At 38.9% G+C, this 18,975-nt stretch overlaps 1 protein-coding gene across 4 annotated transcripts in view; it reads left to right on the top strand.

Moving 5' to 3' along the window:
* The window catches only part of LOC128684368 (kinesin-like protein KIF14), a 269,582-nt gene that overhangs the window by 90,838 nt on the left and 159,769 nt on the right, over positions 1-18,975 (top strand). For all 4 annotated transcript variants that reach the window (XM_070089073.1, XM_070089083.1, XM_070089065.1 and 1 more), the window contains 2 exons: positions 10,648-10,760; positions 11,122-11,247. In XM_070089073.1, the coding sequence (XP_069945174.1) occupies positions 10,648-10,760; positions 11,122-11,247 (239 nt within the window). The remainder of the gene's footprint in view (positions 1-10,647; positions 10,761-11,121; positions 11,248-18,975) is intronic.

Here is an 18,975-nt window from a genome sequence, read left to right as displayed (position 1 = left end):
AACTGGCCAAATTACTGACTAGTGTGTGCTTTATAGGGTAGTTCTGATAGTTGAATCAGCAATCTCTTGTGCTCAATAAATAAAATGGAAGACATAGGACTCCATTATGTAAAATTATTGATGTGTAAATTGTGCCCAGACCACTAACTTTTTGCCTCCATGATTCTCTAAATTTTCCATCAAATTTTGTGCTTTTGGTATCATTACCTTCAACATAAAAAAATCTCTATCATTTCAGTTTGTTTTAAATGTGGACACTGAGCAATTATAATTTTTGGGGTCCTGACAGTGAAGGGGTTAAAATGCAAACAGTGTTGCAACTTTTGAAAAACTTGCAAATAACTGTTGCAATACTAGTTATCCTTGCGTTCTGAGTAGGGTGAATACAGAAGGGTCCCACTTTACGGCAATTTGCTAATATGGACATTTCAAATTATTACTTTTTTTTTGTTTTGCTGCTACAGTGTCTGTGCACCACTTTATTTACATCCTCCATGAGCTTCACGTCTATCGATTATGTTTGGAAACTTTCCATAATTTTAAGTGTGTTAAAGTTACTGCATATTTCATATAAACTGATAATTGTACTCTGAGTACCTGTACTTAAACTTACACACTGTGCTGGCATGCAGGTACACATTTCACCCTAAATTAAGGCTACAAATATTTTAAGGTAAGTATTGAGTGTATTGTGTGTGCATTTTACTGTTTGTTATGCCTAGTTCTATTGCTAACTCAGTATATGAGAGCGTAAATGTGTTATCAGGCATTTGTATGTGAAAAAAGGGTTATTTGCTTTACAGCAGGAGCCTGGAAACTGACCTGCCGTATAAACTGGGCTCTTCTCTACCGAGTTTTATACAAAAGTAGTAGTTTGACAGTCATGACAAAGTGCAAGGAAAATTTGTCCGTTTATCAAGAAAGGCCGTGATTGAATGAATGATGAATGTGGTTTTGGTGGAAGAACATGTTAGCTTCTGGTTATGTTTACATAAAGACATTCAGTCCCAGTGCAGTTCAGGACTGTCACAGAATAATATTGAAAGAAAGTACATTATTAAATAGATAGTTTTTAAAGGTTTGTTAGAAGAGCAGAGTATGAACATGCTTAGATTTTTAGCTAAAATATGTAAGTTACCACACTTTTAATCCATATTGCTGCTTAACCCTCTCAGGGTCCAGACCCCTGATCAGGAAAGTGTTCTCATGGTTCAAGAATTTTCCATAAAAAAAAACAATATATGAAATGATAGAGAGGCTTTTTCTGAAGGTAATGAAACCAAAAGTATGAAATTTGATGGAAAACTTGGGGAATTATGCTCTTGTGGAGTTAGCAGTCTTGGCGATATTTACACATTGGCAATTTCACCCACTTTGAATCCTGTTTTAGACCAATTCTGTTGGTCCAGTCGACCAAATTCTTCGCTATATTGTTAGTACAGTAGAAATCCCGTATCTGCAGATTGTTTCCACGGTTTCACATTTGTGGTTTACTGTTCTTCAAAGCCCAAGTCATTAAGTGCTTCCCGTCAATGAAGAAGTAATAATTCTCCACTTAATGTGTGTAATTTATCAATTAAACTTCATCTTAAAGATGTATTTAAACAAAATACAATTTATAGGGTTTGCTACTATCCACAGTTTCGGGTATCTGCAATAGGTCTTCGAACGTATCTCCTGCAGATACCCAGGGGGAGGGGGGGAACTACTGTGTTTCTTCTATTCTAACAATTGACTACAGGAAACTGCCCATTTACCTATTTCAGCTACCCAGTAAAATTATCAGGAATAAGTAATTTGACCAATTTCATACAGTATTCAAAAATTGCTAAATTAAACAAAGTCCAGAATAAACAATGTAGACATTCCTGGTTAAAAAACATTTCCTCTTAGTTACATCCCTGGGTCTCTCCTATACAGCAAGACCCCCCCCCCACCCCCCATATCCACAGGAAATATGTTCCAAGGACCTGCCATGTATACCGAAACTGCAGGTATGTGTAGTAGCAAACTACATGTAAGTGTTTTACATACCTCTTATGATGTTTAATTGATGAATTATGCACAATAAGGGGAGAATTATCTCTCACAGATGGGAAGCACTTCATGGGTTCTCTTAGGCTTTGAAGAACTGTCAGCTTTTCTACTTTTGCAGTTTGGGGCCATTATTATGCAAAATTAAGAGGTATTGTTGGGTCACAGTGGATAACTGCAACTGTGGATACCAAATCAGTGGATATGGGGGTTCTGCTGTATTATGCTTGCTTTCCATTTTAAGTTTTTATTCACACAAATAGATTTACTGTTATGCAGATTACTGCATTATTGTAATAATTGTATAAATAATGTCAGCGCATTCCTAAACGCATATTAGACTGAACAATTGGACACGTATTGGATGAGTGATGTGATTTATGTTCTCTGGAATATCAGCAAAAATCAAACATTTCTGCTAATTTGAGCTTAATTTTGAGATACTTTCAGTCCTGAAACCAAACAAAATGACTATTTCTGTAACACATTATTATTATTATTTTTTTTTCTTCAACAAGTCGGCCGTCTCCCACCGACGCAGGGTGACCCACCGACGCAGGGTGACCCAAAAAAAGAAAGAAAATCCCCAAAAAGAAAATACTTTCATCATCATTTAACACTTTCACCACACACACACTATCACCGTTTTTGCAGAGGTGCTCAGAATACAACAGTTTAGAAGCATATACGTATAAAGATACACAACATATCCCTCCAAACTGCCAATATCCCAAACCCCTCCTTTAAAGTGCAGGCATTGTACTTCCCATTTCCAGGACTCAAGTCTGGCTGTATAAAAATAACCGGTTTACCTGAATCCCTTCACTAAATATTACCCTGCTCACACTCCAACAGATCGTCAGGTCCCAAATACCATTCGTCTCCATTCACTCCTATCGAACACGCTCACACAAGCTTGCTGGAAGTCCAAGCCCCTTACCCACAAAACCTCATTTACCCCCTCTCTCCAACCCTTTCGAGGACGACCCCTACCCCGCCTTCCTTCCCCTATAGATTTATATGCTTTCCATGTCATTCTACTTTGATCCATTCTCTCTAAATGACCAAACCACCTCAACAACCCCTCTTCTGCCCTCTGACTAATATTTTTATTAACTCCACACCTTTTCCAAATTTCCACACTCCGAATTTTCTGCATAATATTTACACCACACATTGCCCTTAAACAGGGCATCTCCACTGCCTCCAACTGTCTCCTCGCTGCTGCATTTACAACCCAAGCTTCACACCCATGTAAGAGTGTTGGTACTACTATACTTTCATACATTCCCTTCTTTGCCTCCATAGATAACGTTTTTTGACTCCACATACACCTCAACGCACCACTCGCCTTTTTTCCCTCATCAATTCTATGATTAACCTCATCCTTCATAAGTCCATCCGCCAACAAGTCAACTCCCAAGTATCTGAAAACATTCACTTCTTCCATACTCCTCCTCCCCAATTTGATATCCAATTTTTCTTTATCTAAATCATTTGATACCTTCATCACCTTACGCTTTTCTATGTTCACTTTCAACTTTCTACCTTTACACACATTCCCAAACTCATCCACTAACCTTCGCAATTTTTCTTTAGAATCTCCGTAAGCACAGTATCATCAGCAAAAAGTAACTGTGTCAATTCCAATTTTGAATTTGATTCCCCAAAATTTAATCCCACCCCTCTCCCGTACACCCTAGCATATACTTCCTTTACAACCCCATCTATAAATATATTAAACAACCATGGTGACATTACACATCGCTGTCTAAGACCTACTTTTACCGGGAAGTAGTCTCCCTCTCTTCTACACACCCTAACCTGAGCCTCACTATCCTCATAAAAGCTCTTTACAGCATTTAATAACTTACCACCTATTCCATATACTTGCAACATCTGCCACATTGCTCCTCTATCCACTCTATCATATGCCTTTTCTAAATCCATAAATGCAATAAAAACTTCCCTACCTTTATCTAAATACTGTTCACATATATGCTTCAATGTAAACACTTGATCTACACATCCCCTACCCACTCTGAAACCTCCTTGCTCATCCACAATCCTACATTCTGTCTTAACTCTAATTCTTTCAATTATAACCCTACTGTACACTTTTCCTGGTATACTCAGTAAACTTATTTCTCTATAATTTTTAGTCTCTTTTGTCCCCTTTCCCTTTATATAAAGGGACTATACATGCTCTCTGCCAATCCCTAGGTACCTTCCCCTCTTTCATACATTTATTAAACAAAAGTACCAACCACTCCAACACTATATCCCCCTATATCACACTGGCCGATTCCCACCAAGGCAGGGTGGCCCGAAAAAGAAAAACTTTCACCATCATACACTCCTTCACTGTCTTGCCAGAAGGGTGCTTTACACTACAGTTTTTAAACTGCAACATTAACACCCCTCCTTCAGAGTGCAGGCACTGTACTTCCCATCTCCAGGACTCGTGTCCGGCCTTCCGGTTTCCCTGAACCTCTTCATAAATGTTACTTTGCTCACACTCCAACAGCGCATCAAGTATTAAAAACCATTTGTCTCCATTCACTCCTATCAAACACGCTCACGCATGCCTGCTGGAAGTCCAAGCCCCTCGCACACAAAACCTCCTTTACCCCCTCTCTCCAACCTTTCCTAGGCCGACCCCTACCCCGCCTTCCTTCCACTACAGACTGATACACTCTTGAAGTCATTCTGTTTCGCTCCATTCTCTCTACATGTCCGAACCACCTCAACAACCCTTCCTCAGCCCTCTGGACAACAGTTTTGGTAATCCCGCACCTCCTCCTAACTTCCAAACTACGAATTCTCTGCATTATATTCACACCACACATTGCCCTCAGACATGACATCTCCACTGCCTCCAGCCTTCTCCTCGCTGCAACATTCATCACCCATGCTTCACACCCATATAAGAGCGTTGGTAAAACTATACTCTCATACATTCCCCTCTTTGCCTCCAAGGACAAAGTTCTTTGTCTCCACAGACTCCTAAGTGCACCATTCACCCTTTTCCCCTCATCAATTCTATGATTCACCTCATCTTTCATAGACCCATCCGCTGACACGTTCACTCCCAAATATCTGAATACATTCACCTCCTCCATACTCTCTCCCTCCAATCTGATATCCAATCTTTCATCACCTAATCTTTTTGTTATCCTCATAACCTTACTCTTTCCTGTATTCACTTTTAATTTTCTTCTTTTCCACACCCTACCAAATTCATTCACCAATCTCTGCAACTTTTCTTCAGAATATCCCAAGAGCACAGTGTCATCAGCAAAGAGCAACTGTGACAACTCCCACTTAGTGTGATTCTTTATCTTTTAACTCCACGCCTCTTGCGAAGACCCTCGCATTTACTTCTCTTATAACCCCATCTATAAGTATATTAAACAACCATGGTGACATCACACATCCTTGTCTAAGGCCTACTTTTACTGGGAAATAATTTCCCTCTTTCCTACATACTCTAACTTGAGCCTCACTATCCTCGTAAAAACTCTTCACTGCTTTCAGTAACCTACCTCCTACACCATACACTTGCAACATCTGCCACATTGCCCCCCTATCCACCCTGTCATACGCCTTTTCCAAATCCATAAATGCCACAAAGACCTCTTTAGCCTTATCTAAATACTGTTCACTTATGTTTCACTGTAAACACCTGGTCCACACACCCCCTACCTTTCCTAAAGCCTCCTTGTTCATCTGCTATCCTATTCTCCGTCTTACTCTTAATTCTTTCAATAATAACTCTACCATACACTTTACCAGGTATACTCAACAGACTTCTCCCCCTATAATTTTTGCACTCTTTTGTCCCCTTTGCCTTTATACAAAGGAACTATGCATGCTCTCTGCCAATCCCTAGGTACCTTACCCTCTTCCATACATTTATTAAATAATTGCACCAACCACTCCAAAACTATATCCCCACCTGCTTTTAACATTTCTATCTTTATCCCATCAATCCCGGCTGCCTTACCCCCTTTCATTTTACCTACTGCCTCACGAACTTCCCCCACACTCACAACTGGCTCTTCCTCACTCCTACAAGATGTTATTCCTCCTTGCCCTATACACGAAATCACAGCTTCCCTATCTTCATCAACATTAATAATTCCTCAAAATATTCCCTCCATCTTCCCAATACCTCTAACTCTCCATTTAATAACTCTCCTCTCCTATTTTTAACTGACAAATCCATTTGTTCTCTAGGCTTCCTTAACTTGTTAATCTCACTCCAAAACTTTTTCTTATTTTCAACAAAATTTGTTAACATCTCACGCACTCTCTCATTTGCTCTCTTTTTACATTGCTTCACCACACTCTTAACCTCTCTTTTTCTCCATATACTCTTCCCTCCTTGCATCACTTCTACTTTGTAAAAACTTTTCATATGCTAACTTTTTCTCCCTTACTACTCTTTACATCATCATTCCACCAATCTCTCCTCTTCCCTCCCGCACCCACTTTCCTGTAACCACAAACTTCTGCTGAACACTCTAACACTACATTTTTAAACCTACCCCATACCTCTTTGACCCCATTGCCTATGCTCTCATTAGCCCATCTATCCTCCAATAGCTGTTTATATCTTACCCTAACTGCCTCCTCTTTTAGTTTATAAACCTTCACACCTCTCTTCCCTGATGCTTCTATTCTCTTTGTATCCCATCTACCTTTTACTCTCAGTGTAGCTACAACTAGAAAGTGATCTGATATATCTGTGGCCCCTCTATAAACATGTACATCCTGAAGTCTACTCAACAGTCTTTTATCTACCAATACACAATCCAACAAACTGTCATTTCGCCCTACATCATATCTTGTATACTTATTTATCCTCTTATTCTTAAAATATGTATTACCTATAACTAAACCCCTTTCTATACAAAGTTCAATCAAAGGGCTCCCATTATCATTTACACCTGGCACCACAAACTTACCTACCACACCCTCTCTAAAAGTTTCTCCTACTTTAGCATTCAGATCCCCTACCACAATTACTCTCTCACTTGGTTCAAAGGCTCCTATACATTCACTTAATATCTCCCAAAATCTCTCTCCTCTACATTCCTCTCTTCTCCAGGTGCATACACGCTTATTATGACCCACTTTTCGCATCCAACCTTTACTTTAATCCACATAATTCTTGAATTTACACATTCATATTCTTTTCTCCTTCCATAACTGATCCTTCAACATTACTGCTACCCCTTCCTTTGCTCTAACTCTCTGATACACCAGATTTAATCCCTTTTATTTACCCCCACCGAAACTCTCCTACCCCCTTCAGCTTTGTTTCGCTTAGGGCCAGGACTTCCAACTTCTTTTCATTCATAACATCAGCAATCATCTGTTTCTTGTCATCCGCACTACATCCACGCACATTCAAGCATCCCAGTTTTATAAAGTTTTTCTTCTCTTTTTTAGTAAGTGTCTACAGGAGAAGGGGTTACTAGCCCATTGCTCCCGGCATTTTAGTCGCCTCATACGACACGCATGGCTTACGGAGGAAAGATTCTTTTCCACTTCCCCATGGACAATAGAAGAAATAAAGAAGAACAAGAGCTATTTAGAAAAAGAAAAATTTAGATGTATGTATATATATATGCATGTGCGTGTCTGTGAAGTGTGACCAAAGTGTAAGTAGGAGTAGCAAGATATCCCTGTTATCTAGCATGTTTATGAGACAGAAAAAGAAACCAGGAATCCTACCATCATGCAAAACAGTTACAGGTTTCTGTTTCACAGTCATCTGGCAGGACGGTAGTACTTCCCTGGGTGGTTGCTGTCTACCAACCTACTACCTACACATGTATTTCTTCTTATCAAATGAGACCAAGAAACCGAGATTACGTCTATAAAAACTATGAAAATACACCACAAAGTGGCTATTTTGAACCAAAAATACGGTTGCAGTTTTTTCCCCCCCTTATGCACTGTGTGGGGTAGGATTTTTTTTGTGGTTCACACTTAACCCTTTCAGGGTTTCGGCCATACTAGTTCGGCTTATGCCCCATGGTTTTTTGACGTACTAGTACGACTAAATTCTGGCGCCCTCAAATCTAGTGAGAGAAAGCTGGTAGGCCTACATATGAAAGAATGGGTCTTATGTGGTCAGTGTGTGCACCATAAAAAAAAATCCTGCAGCACAGTGCGTAATGAGAAAAAAAACTTTGACCGTGTTTTTGGATTAAAACGGCGACTTTGCACTGCATTTTCGAATGGTATTTATTGTTGTATTCTAGTTTTCCTGATTTCATTTTATAGAATGGAAGACATATTACAGAAATTGAGATGATTTTGACTGGTTTTACAATGAAAAGTACCTTGAAATTGAGCTCAAAGTAGCAGAAATGGTCGATTTTTACCAAAGTTCAAAAGTAAACAAATCATGCCAAGCGTCCAATACAGGCCAACTGGCAAGTCTAATATTCTTTCACAAGTGCGCTGATATTATTTATACCATTTCTACACTAATGCAGTAGTCTGCATAACAGTAAATCTTATTTTTTTTTTTTTGTAAGAATAAAAATTCAAAGTGGAAAGCCAAAGAAATATAAGAGGGGCCTGGGGATGTGACTAACGAACAGAGAACTTATTTTAGTGCCAGGAATGTCTGTCTTGTTTATTCTGGACCCTATTTGGAAACTGGCATCTTTTGAAATTTGTGTGAAATTGGCAAAATTGCTATATTCTGACCACTTTATTGGATAGTTGAAATCAGTAAATGGGTGGTTTCTTGTACTCATTCGATAGAAAAAAAATGGAGTTCTAGCGAAATAGTTATGACTTTTGTCGACTAGTACACTGGAATTGGCCAAAAATAGAGCTCAAAGTGAGCAAAATCGTTAATGCGTAAACATCATTGAGACCGCTAACTTTGCGAGAGCATTTTGTTTTCCATCAAATTTCATACTTTTGGTGTCATTATAATGGGGAAAAAGATTATCTATCTTTTCATAAGAAAAAAAAACTTTTTTTTTTTTAGTTTGGGGACCCTGAGAACAAGTCTCAGAGAGGGCCTGGGTACCCTGAAAGGGTTAAGGGGGGAGTCGGGAATTTTTTCAGCGCTCTCAAGAAAAATTCGAAAAATTATGGAAATGAGTTATTCATACAGAAAAATAGCTTAACTCTTTGGCAACACAATGGTACAAGAATCAATGTTCTACAACGTTTCTACAAGAAATTATAGTCATTTATATCAGGTATGGTGGCGGCGATGTAGGTAGCGCGTCTGTTCTCAACCCATGTATTTTTTGGAATTTTTTCCTTGTTTTTTATCGCTTTTTCTTTGCATTATTCTTTCTAATATAATAATTGATTATTTGACATCATATAAGAGTAGGTGGAGCTTATCAATAGACGTCTAGCCTATCGGGAAGCGCCTAGGTACACTCGGCAGTGCTCCCTCTTCATATGGCGCCAGGTGAAATCACTTCATTATTACACTTATATCAGCTTATGTATTAACTATACGTCTTATTTATCTATCAGAATTGATCTAATATGATATAATAATCACTATAAATAACAAACAAACATGTTATATACTCTAGACTGAATAAAATAGGCCATAATATAGCGAGAGTCCACCAGCAATATCTCGATATAAAAGTTACTCCTCGTCTTCATGTTGTATTGTTTGGTCTGTGAGTGAGAGAAAACGGTGTTTTGAGGAGGATAACTGCACTAGAACATCAGTTTACTAAGAAATACACCGAAACAAACGCAATTTTCGCGAAAAAATAAAAAAATTTTTTTGACGGTAGGCCGGCCGGCGTTCTAGGCCTATATCTCGGAAGTAACTTATTCACTTATTTCGCTGACCTACACCATTATTAATGATTGTATTGAAATGATTTTCACAGACAATATAAAACAGTGTGTTTTAAATTTTAACGACAGATTTTTTGGAATATCTCAAATATTTTTTATTTTGTGGGGGGTAAAAGGCAGATATTTTGGTGAATGCCAAAAATTGTCAAATGTATTTTTTTTTACCATGATAATAAGATAGATGAAATAGCAATGTAAAAACGTCGTGCTAGTTGTATTCTAACAGTTGGGAATGTCGGAAGTGCCACTCGTAGTGCCAATTTGTCAGGCCATGCTGCCATATATCAAAATTGTTAATATTTTTTTTCTATGTTGTTTGTTGGCCAATCATACTGAAACTTTGTCACATTAAACTATATATGCACCTCTAAAAGTACACCAAAAATAAAATCAGTTAAAAAAAAAAAATGTTCGCTTCCCTCCTTAATGCATAGACCCATTCTCTCGTATCTGAGCTGAGCTCATCATGTATTTATATGGCACTGACCCAGAGCTCAAAGCTGTAGTACTACGGTATGGACCTCAAAAGCGTAAAATTGCAATTTATTGACTTGATTGTTTGAAGAAGAGAAATAGTATGAGATTTTACTTCGGAATAATTATTATTTAATAAGTTTAGAAAATCCCAGCCATAATGCTGTCTTTTTTTTTTTTTTTTAATGGAAAGAGGACTGATGATTGTAAAATTAATGCCACTATGAATATTCCTTTTAAAAGAAAAACCTGTTAACTTATAACTGTAGGTAGAAGATGTTGAGGGTGAGCAGCTGGAGAGCAGTAAGGTGAGCATCATCAATCTGGTGGATCTGGCTGGTAGTGAGCGTGTTGCAGCAGCACAGTCACAAGGAGACCGACTCAAGGTACACTGCAAATCACTTGGCATTCTAATGTGTTATATGAACTTTATTTAAATTTGTGGCAGTGAACTTTTGGGTGGTTAACTCTGTAGGGATGCCTCAGTCACTGGATCACGTTTCATTTCAAGGGGATGGTGTAGATTTACGGGTAGACCTGTTTGATGATAGAAGATGAGGGCAGTCAAGTGTATTATAATTTATTAAATTATATGCAGAAATCCCAGTAGTTGCAAAACAGATTGGATTGAATATATTTGTTATCAGGGACTTTAAATATTTATCATATGGTTCTCTTAAAAATTTTTATATTGTGACTAACAGTTCAGTTGAGGCTCCACAAGTAAATTTCCTGTTTATTTTGCAGGAGGGAGTATGCATAAATAAATCCCTTTTAACCCTTGGGAAAGTTATCACTGCTCTTGCAGAGAGTGAAGGACGACGAAGACCATTCATTCCATACAGGGAGTCGGTACTGACTTACCTGTTAAAGGTGAATCTTTGTCATTGTTGGTCGTTGTCATCGTTTTTGTTTACAATTTTTTTTTCTTTTATCTTGGTACAGTACCATCTGAAATAAACATCCCAGAATTTTTGGATTAATATTTTCATTATTTTTACAACTTTTCATTTGCTGTGTGTATTTTAGTATTACATGTCTTGCATTATTGTCTGACAATTTTGATGTTCTTTTTAATTTTGATTAATAGAATATTTAAAAAAATAGTTACTAGCAAACTAGACGGTTTTCATTTCAGGGTCAGTAGGTCAAAGTTATAGTCTGACTCCACCTGTAGGTGTATTATGTACAGTAAAGCCTAAATTATTCAGCATCCAACATTATCCAGTGGTCTCATTTGATCTGACAAAATGTGGTACAATGCTGCAATTACCAGAAAACTGCTTGCTGAGTGCACTGATCCACAAGCATTGCAACAAAGAAGTCAATATTCTAAAATATTAGCATAACTACAAGAACAATGAAAATACTGTTTCTTCAGCTTCACCATTCCTATGAAAAAGGATTTTGAATGATTATTGAGGTAATACTGTACTTGCAGTTGTCTGAAAAGGTTTGAGATAATAACATTATTTTGTCAGTTTTTATCCTGAGCATCTTATCAGTTCATTAATTTTTGTATATGGTGTATTTGTACATGTGTGATAAGTTCATATTATTTTGGTGCAAATTATTGATGAAATGTGGACTGTTTTATGATGTGCCAAACAAAGAGGAAATGGCTGGCTCGCCCAAACTGAGAACTAACCATAGGATTTCCTTCTAAATATACTCATTACTATTTTCCAATCTGTTCTTTTTTTTTTTTTTTCTCATGAAATTGAATTTCAAGGCAGTCATAATCATACTTATTTTTTTTTTTTCCTTCAAATGTTGGCTGTCTCCTACCAAGGCAGAATGACCCAAAAAGAAAGAAAGAAAAACAATTTCAACATCATTCATACATAATCACTGTCTTTGCAGAGGTGCTCAGAAACGATATTTAGATGTCACTTCAAACAGCGTGGTGAAAGTGTTGAATGATGATGAAAGTATTTTCTTTTTGGGGATTTTCTTTCTTTTTTGGGTCACCCTGCCCCGGTGGGAGACGGCCGACTTGTTGAAAAAAAAAAAAAAAAAAACTTCAAACAGCCAATATCCCAAACCCCTCCTTTAACCCTTAAACTGTCCAAACGTACGTCTACGTTTGCACACGTAGCTCTGAACGTAGATCTACGTTTTTTCTACATTGTTTCTTGTGGAGAAAATTAAGGTCGGAGCGCTAGGCGCACAAACGTAGATCTACGTTTGGACAGTTTAACCCTTTAAGGGTCGCCAGGCCCTCTCAGAGACTTGTTCTCAGGGTCACTCAAATTTCAAAAAAAAAATATATATATATTTTTTCTTATGAAAAGTTTTTTTTTTTTTTTTTTTTTCTAAATATTATAGGCTAAACAAAATATTTTTACCATGAATACTTTCCAAGATATGGAGGCATGAAGTTGACAGAAAATGCCCTGTATATGGCAACATTGCTGACTGCTGTCACCTGGTATTATTTTATTTAGTTTATGTACTATTTTCTATTATTTTTTAATTTTTTTTTCCAAGTAACTTTTATGGCTTGTGAGACCAATATGATCACTATTTTGTAAGTTATTTCTTTTTCTATACTACACAATAACTACATAAACACTGTTGTCACTGTTCTGTTTACAGAAAATATTTACACAAACGATATGAAATGTTGTTTATTACTATTTTTCTATATTTTATATACACATGTACAGTCACAGGGAATGTTTCCAGAAGTTCTGCAGCCTGTGGAAGTCTTTGAAACATGGTGTCATGCACAGTGGTGGTTTACACTCCTCATACATAAAACGAGTGTCTGTGTTGTTGTGGGCGTTTTTTTTGTATGTGCACAGACGTAACACCTCTTCTGAGCCCTTGAAAGCAGTAGCAAGCAGTTTTACTAGGAAGTGATCACCATGCTTCAGACGAGAAGATAGTTGTTGATAATTTAGTGGGTGGTCTATTGCAGGTGTTGTTCCTTGATACTTGAATACTATTTGTCTGATGACAGACAAACAGAATTCGCCATATGGTAGTTTGTTTCTGGTCCTCATCTTTTATATATTATAAGCATTGAGCATGGAAATGTCCAGAAGATGGAAAGAGTTTTATGTACCACTTGTAACTCTTCCGAACACAATCAGCAAACCCAATCTGCATGTCACATTTGTCCACTGAACGCATATTGAGGGTGTAGTCCATCACAGCTGCAGGTTTTAGAATGGGTTCATTGCTTTCTCTATGCTGCCTGCCAGTGTCTGCCATTTCATTAGGGTGAACTGATGACAACAGTGTGACATCTCGTTTGTCATGCCACCGAAATGCCATGATGTCATTGGCAGCAAACGTCTGCGCCTCACCTCTGAGTGCCAGCATCAAACCTGGGCATATGTTTACGATTTGCACGCACTGTGCCACACACATCTGTCACGTTCACTCGCAAAAAAAAACGAGTAAGGGGCTTGTGTACCAGTTATCAGTATATATGCCCCTTACCAAGGTATGGTTCTATCGTTGTTCTAACATCACCACCAGAGATGCCCAATAACTTCCTGGTATTTTGCAATGTATAACTTCCAGTATACACAATAATATCCAATACCAGACCACTGTAACAATCACAAAGCACAAACAACTTTATACCAAAGCATTTCCTCTTGCTTGGTATGTACTGTTTGAAAGAGTCTCTTTGAACACAATCAAAGACTCATCAATTAAAAGTTTCCTGAAGGGATAAAAATACATATTGAATTTCTCTTTCAGATACACAAACACGTGCCTAATCTTATATAACCTGTCGTTTCTGTCAGGCCTGGTTTTGTCTGAGAAGTGAAGCATACGTAACATTAGCACAAATCGATTCACTCCCATTATATCACTGAAACCTGGGGATGCAATCAGGCAGTCTGTTGACCAGTATGATTTCACACTGTGCTTATACACATGTGGCATAAGCATTATTGTGGCAAAGAAAAGATACATCTCAGCCACAGTTGTCTCCTTCCACTGGTGTAGACGTGATTTTGGTGAAAGTATTGTGTTTGCCAAGGTGAACTCGTAGTATCTGTTGCTTTCCCTGACAATAATTTCCATCAGGGGTTCGTCAAAGAATAACTCAAAATATTCCAGTTCACTGGCATTGTTCCCAAGTGTACAGGATGGCTGTATTCCACTTTGGCTGTCAACAAACTGGTGGGGATTTGGAACAAAATTGACAGCTTCCTGCCAATCCCAGGTGCGGTCTGCTGGTGGGTACTGGACATTGACAGATGGTTGTGGTTGTGGAGGCTGGTGTGGTGGCCTTTGTTGTAGATCAGCTAAGGCAGCGGCATGGGTGGCAGCATGGCCCACTGCTGGTGCCTCAAGGCTGGCACCACCACTACCATGCACATTTTCCATCCCAATTGCAACACTATCATCGTCATTTTCACTGTCTGTTCCTGTTATACAGCCATGGGATGTACTCAGAGATGTACTCCTTTCCCTTGGAATAGCATATGGCACACTACCAGAGCGCATATATCGTCGTATATACTGACACTTCACTGGAGAATATTCCACTTCACTATCACTACAGGAACTGGTTTCAAGAGCTTGTAGTTCATATTCACTATCACTATCATCACCAATGCTCACATCTGAGTCCGGGATTTGGGAAAAATAGGAGTTTCCTCTTTGATTCTGGTACAACTGAACGTGAACAAGACGGCCCAGCAGCAGAGGTGGAAGGCTGAGGGTCGTCTGGGTTTTCCTTACTATTACCGATATTATGGTCATTAGTTTCGGTCACAACCTCGCCAAAACCTTAAAACTCATCTTCACTGGCACTTCCATCTGTATTAGAACTGTCACTGGGGAACAAAAGTGTCCCAATTCACCGAGGAGCAAGGAGCTTCTTACCCCGAGGCATGGTGAACAAGGACTAATAAAATGGCGTTCCCACAATGCGCCACTGGGTCCCAGATTTTTTTCTACTGCGCAAACCGACCACACACAGCCATTCTCTCACATCTAGGTTTACCAGACTTTTTCCGCGAGATTTGAAGGCACTAGAATTTACGCGTACTATTAATTATTTTTTTAACAACACACTGGCCGATTCCCACCAAGGCAGGGTGGCCCAAAAAAGAAAAACTTTCACCATCATTCACTCCATCAATTTCTTGCCAGAAGGGTGCTTTACACTACAGTTTTTAAACTGCAACATTAACACCCCTCCTTCAGAGTACAGGCACTGTACTTCCCATCTCCAGGACTAGTGTGGCCTGCCGGTTTCCCTGAATCCCTTCATAAATGTTACTTTGCTCACACTCCAACAGCACATCAAGTATTAAAAACCATTTGTCTCCTTCACTCCTATCAAACACGCTCACGCATGCCCGCTGGAAGTCCAAGCCCCTCGCACACAAAACCTCCTTTACCCCCTCCCTCCAACCTTTCCTAGGCCGACCCCTACCCCACCTTCCTTCCACTACAGACTGATACACTTATGAAGTCATTGTTTCGCTCCATTCTCTCTACATGTCCGAACCACCTTTTGACATACTAGTACATGTATGTCAAACCCTGGCACATAAGCCGTACTAGTGTGACCGAAACCCTGAAAGGGTTTAAAGTGCAGGCATTGTACTTCCCGCCTCCAGGATTCAAGTCTAGTTAACCGGATTCCCTGAATCCCTTGACAAATTATTACCCTGCTCACACTCCAACAACTTATCAGGTCTCAAAAAAAGCGTTCGTCTCCATTCGCTTCTATTTAACAAGGTCACACATGCCTGTTGTATATCTAAGCCTTTGCCTACAATACACCTACCATCTGACTTACGACCTGCTCGACATATGACCACTCGACTTATGACCATGTTTTTTATGCCAAATTTCTGGGAAATAAACAACTATTTGTGTTGTACAGTGTTTATCCTAAACCTTACAGTATAAAATACAGTACTAACAGCATAAAAAGTAAAGTAAAACTTGAAATACCAAAATAAAACAATAAAATAGTCATTACAAAAATGTGATGTTGATATTCAGTAGTAAAGTTCGACTTGCGTCCGGTTTCTCGGAACCGAACTCGGTCGTAAGTCGTATGGTACCTGTACCTCTTTCACCCCCCCCTCTCTCCATCCTTTCCTAGGATGACCCCTACCCCTCCTCTCGTCTACTACAGATTTATACACCCTCCAAGTCATGCTATTTTGCTGCATCCTCTCTAAATGACCATGCCACCTCAACAACCCCTCTTCAGCCCACTGAATAATACTTTTTGCAACCTGACACCTCTTCCCAATTTCCACCCTCCGAATTCTCTGCATAATATTTACACCACACATTGCCCTTAGGCAGGACATCTCCACTACCTCCTGCCGCCTCCTCACTGAAGCATTTACAACCCAAGCTTCACGCCCATATAAATGTTCGTACCGCTATACTTTCGTACATTCCCTTCTTTGCCTCCATGTATAAATTTTTTTTTCCCTTCACAGATACCTCAATCACCACTCGCCTTTTTTCCTTTATCAGTTCTATGGTTAACCTCATCCTTCGTAAACCCATCCACTGACAGGTCAACTCCCAAATATCTGAAAACATTCACTTCAAGACTCCCCCTCTCCAATGTGATATCCAATTTTTCTTTATCTAAATCATTTGATACCCTCATCACCATACTCTTATCTATGTTCACTTTCAACTTTCTACCTTTACACACCCCTCCCAAAATCATCCACTAACCTTTGCAACTTTTCTTTAGAATCTCCCATAAACACTGTATCATCAGCAAAAAGTAACTCTCAACTCCCATTTTGTATTTGAATCCCCATAATTTAATCCCATCCCTCTCCCCAACACCCTAGCATTTACTTCTTTTACAACCCCATCTTTAAATATATTAAACATCCATGGTGACATTTCACATCCCTGTCTTTGACCTGCTTTTACCAGGAAGTAATCTCCCTCTCTCCTACAGACTCTAACCTGAGCCTCCCCTTTTTTTTTTTTTTTTATATACAAATCGGCCGTCTCCCACCGACACAGGGTGACCTAAAAAGAAAGAAAATCCACAAAAAGAAAATTATTTTTTTTTTTTTTATTATCACACTGGCCGATTCCCACCAAGGCAGGGTGGCCCGAAAAAGAAAAACTTTCACCATCATTCACTCCATCACTGTCTTGCCAGAAGGGTGCTTTACACTACAGTTTTTAAACTGCAACATTAACACCCCTCCTTCATTTAACACTTTCACCTCACTCATGCATAATCACTGTTTTTGCAGAGGTCCTCCGAATACAACGGTTTAGAAGTATATACGTATAAAAATACACAATATATCCCTCCAAACTGCCAATATTCCAAACCCCTCCTCATTAAAACTCTTTACAGCATTTAGTAACTTACTACCTATTCCATACACTTGCAACATCTGCCACATTGTTCCCCTATCTGCTCTATCATATGCCTTTTCTAAATCCATAAATGCAATGAAAACTTCCCTACCTTTATCTAAATACTGTTCACATATAATTCAATGTAAACACTTGATCTACACTTCCCCTACCTACTCTGAAGCCTCCTTGCTCATCTGCAATCCTACTCTTACCCCTAATTCTTTCAGTAATAACTCTACTGGACACTTTACCTGGCGACTATTGGCAGAAAGGTAGGCTAGTGCAAAGATGAGTAGTGGGGGGGTTGAAGAGGGTTGGAATAGTTTTAAAAATGCAGTATTAGAATGTGGGGCAGAAGTTTGTGGTTATAGGAGGGTGGGGGCAGGAGGAAAGAGGAGTGATTGGTGGAATGATGAAGTAAAGGGTGTGATAAGAGAAAAAGGTAGCTTACGAGAGGTTTTTACAAAGCAGAAGTGTTAGAAGAAGAGCAGAGTATATGGAGAGTAAAAGAAAGGTGAAGAGAGTGGCGAGAGAGTGCAAAAGGAGAGCAGATGAAAGAGTGGGAGAGGCACTGTCAAGAAATTTTAATGAAAATAAGAAAAAATTTTGGAGTGAGTTAAACAAGTTAAGAAAGCCTAGGGAAAGTATGGATTTGTCCGTTAAAAACAGAGTAGGGGAGTTAGTAGATGGGGAGAGGGAGGTATTAGGTAGATGGCGAGAATATTTTGAGGAACTTTTAAACGTTGAGGAAGAAAGGGAGGCGGTAATTTCATGCACTAGCCAGGGAGGTATACCATCTTTTAGGAGTGAAGAAGAGCAGAATGTAAGTGTGGTGGAGGTACGTGAGGCATTACGTAGAATGAAAGGGGGTAAAGCAGCTGGAACTGATGGGATCATGACAGAAATGTTAAAAGCAGGGGGGCATATAGTGTTGGAGTGAACATTAAAATGGTATAAAATACCGACAGGTTGTTAGGTAAGACACATATGCAACAGTTAGGTATCTTTATTTCGAAACGTTTCGCCTACACAGTAGGCTTCTTCAGTCGAGTACATAAAAGTTGATAGAAGCAGAAGATACTTGAAGACGATGTAATCAGTCCATCACCCTTAAAGTTTTGAGGTGGTCAGTCCCTCAGTCTGGAGAAGAGCATTGTTCCATGGTATGAAACAACGTTTTGAAATAAAGATACCTAACTGTTGCATAAGTGTTGGAGTGGTTGGTACTTTTGTTTAATAAATGTATGAAAGAGGGGAAGG

Source organism: Cherax quadricarinatus, chromosome 2, assembly GCF_038502225.1.
Source record: "Cherax quadricarinatus isolate ZL_2023a chromosome 2, ASM3850222v1, whole genome shotgun sequence".
In the NCBI taxonomy this organism is placed as follows: domain Eukaryota; kingdom Metazoa; phylum Arthropoda; class Malacostraca; order Decapoda; family Parastacidae; genus Cherax; species Cherax quadricarinatus.
Note: the sequence above shows the minus strand (reverse complement) of the source record. Positions and strands in the feature narration are given on the sequence as shown.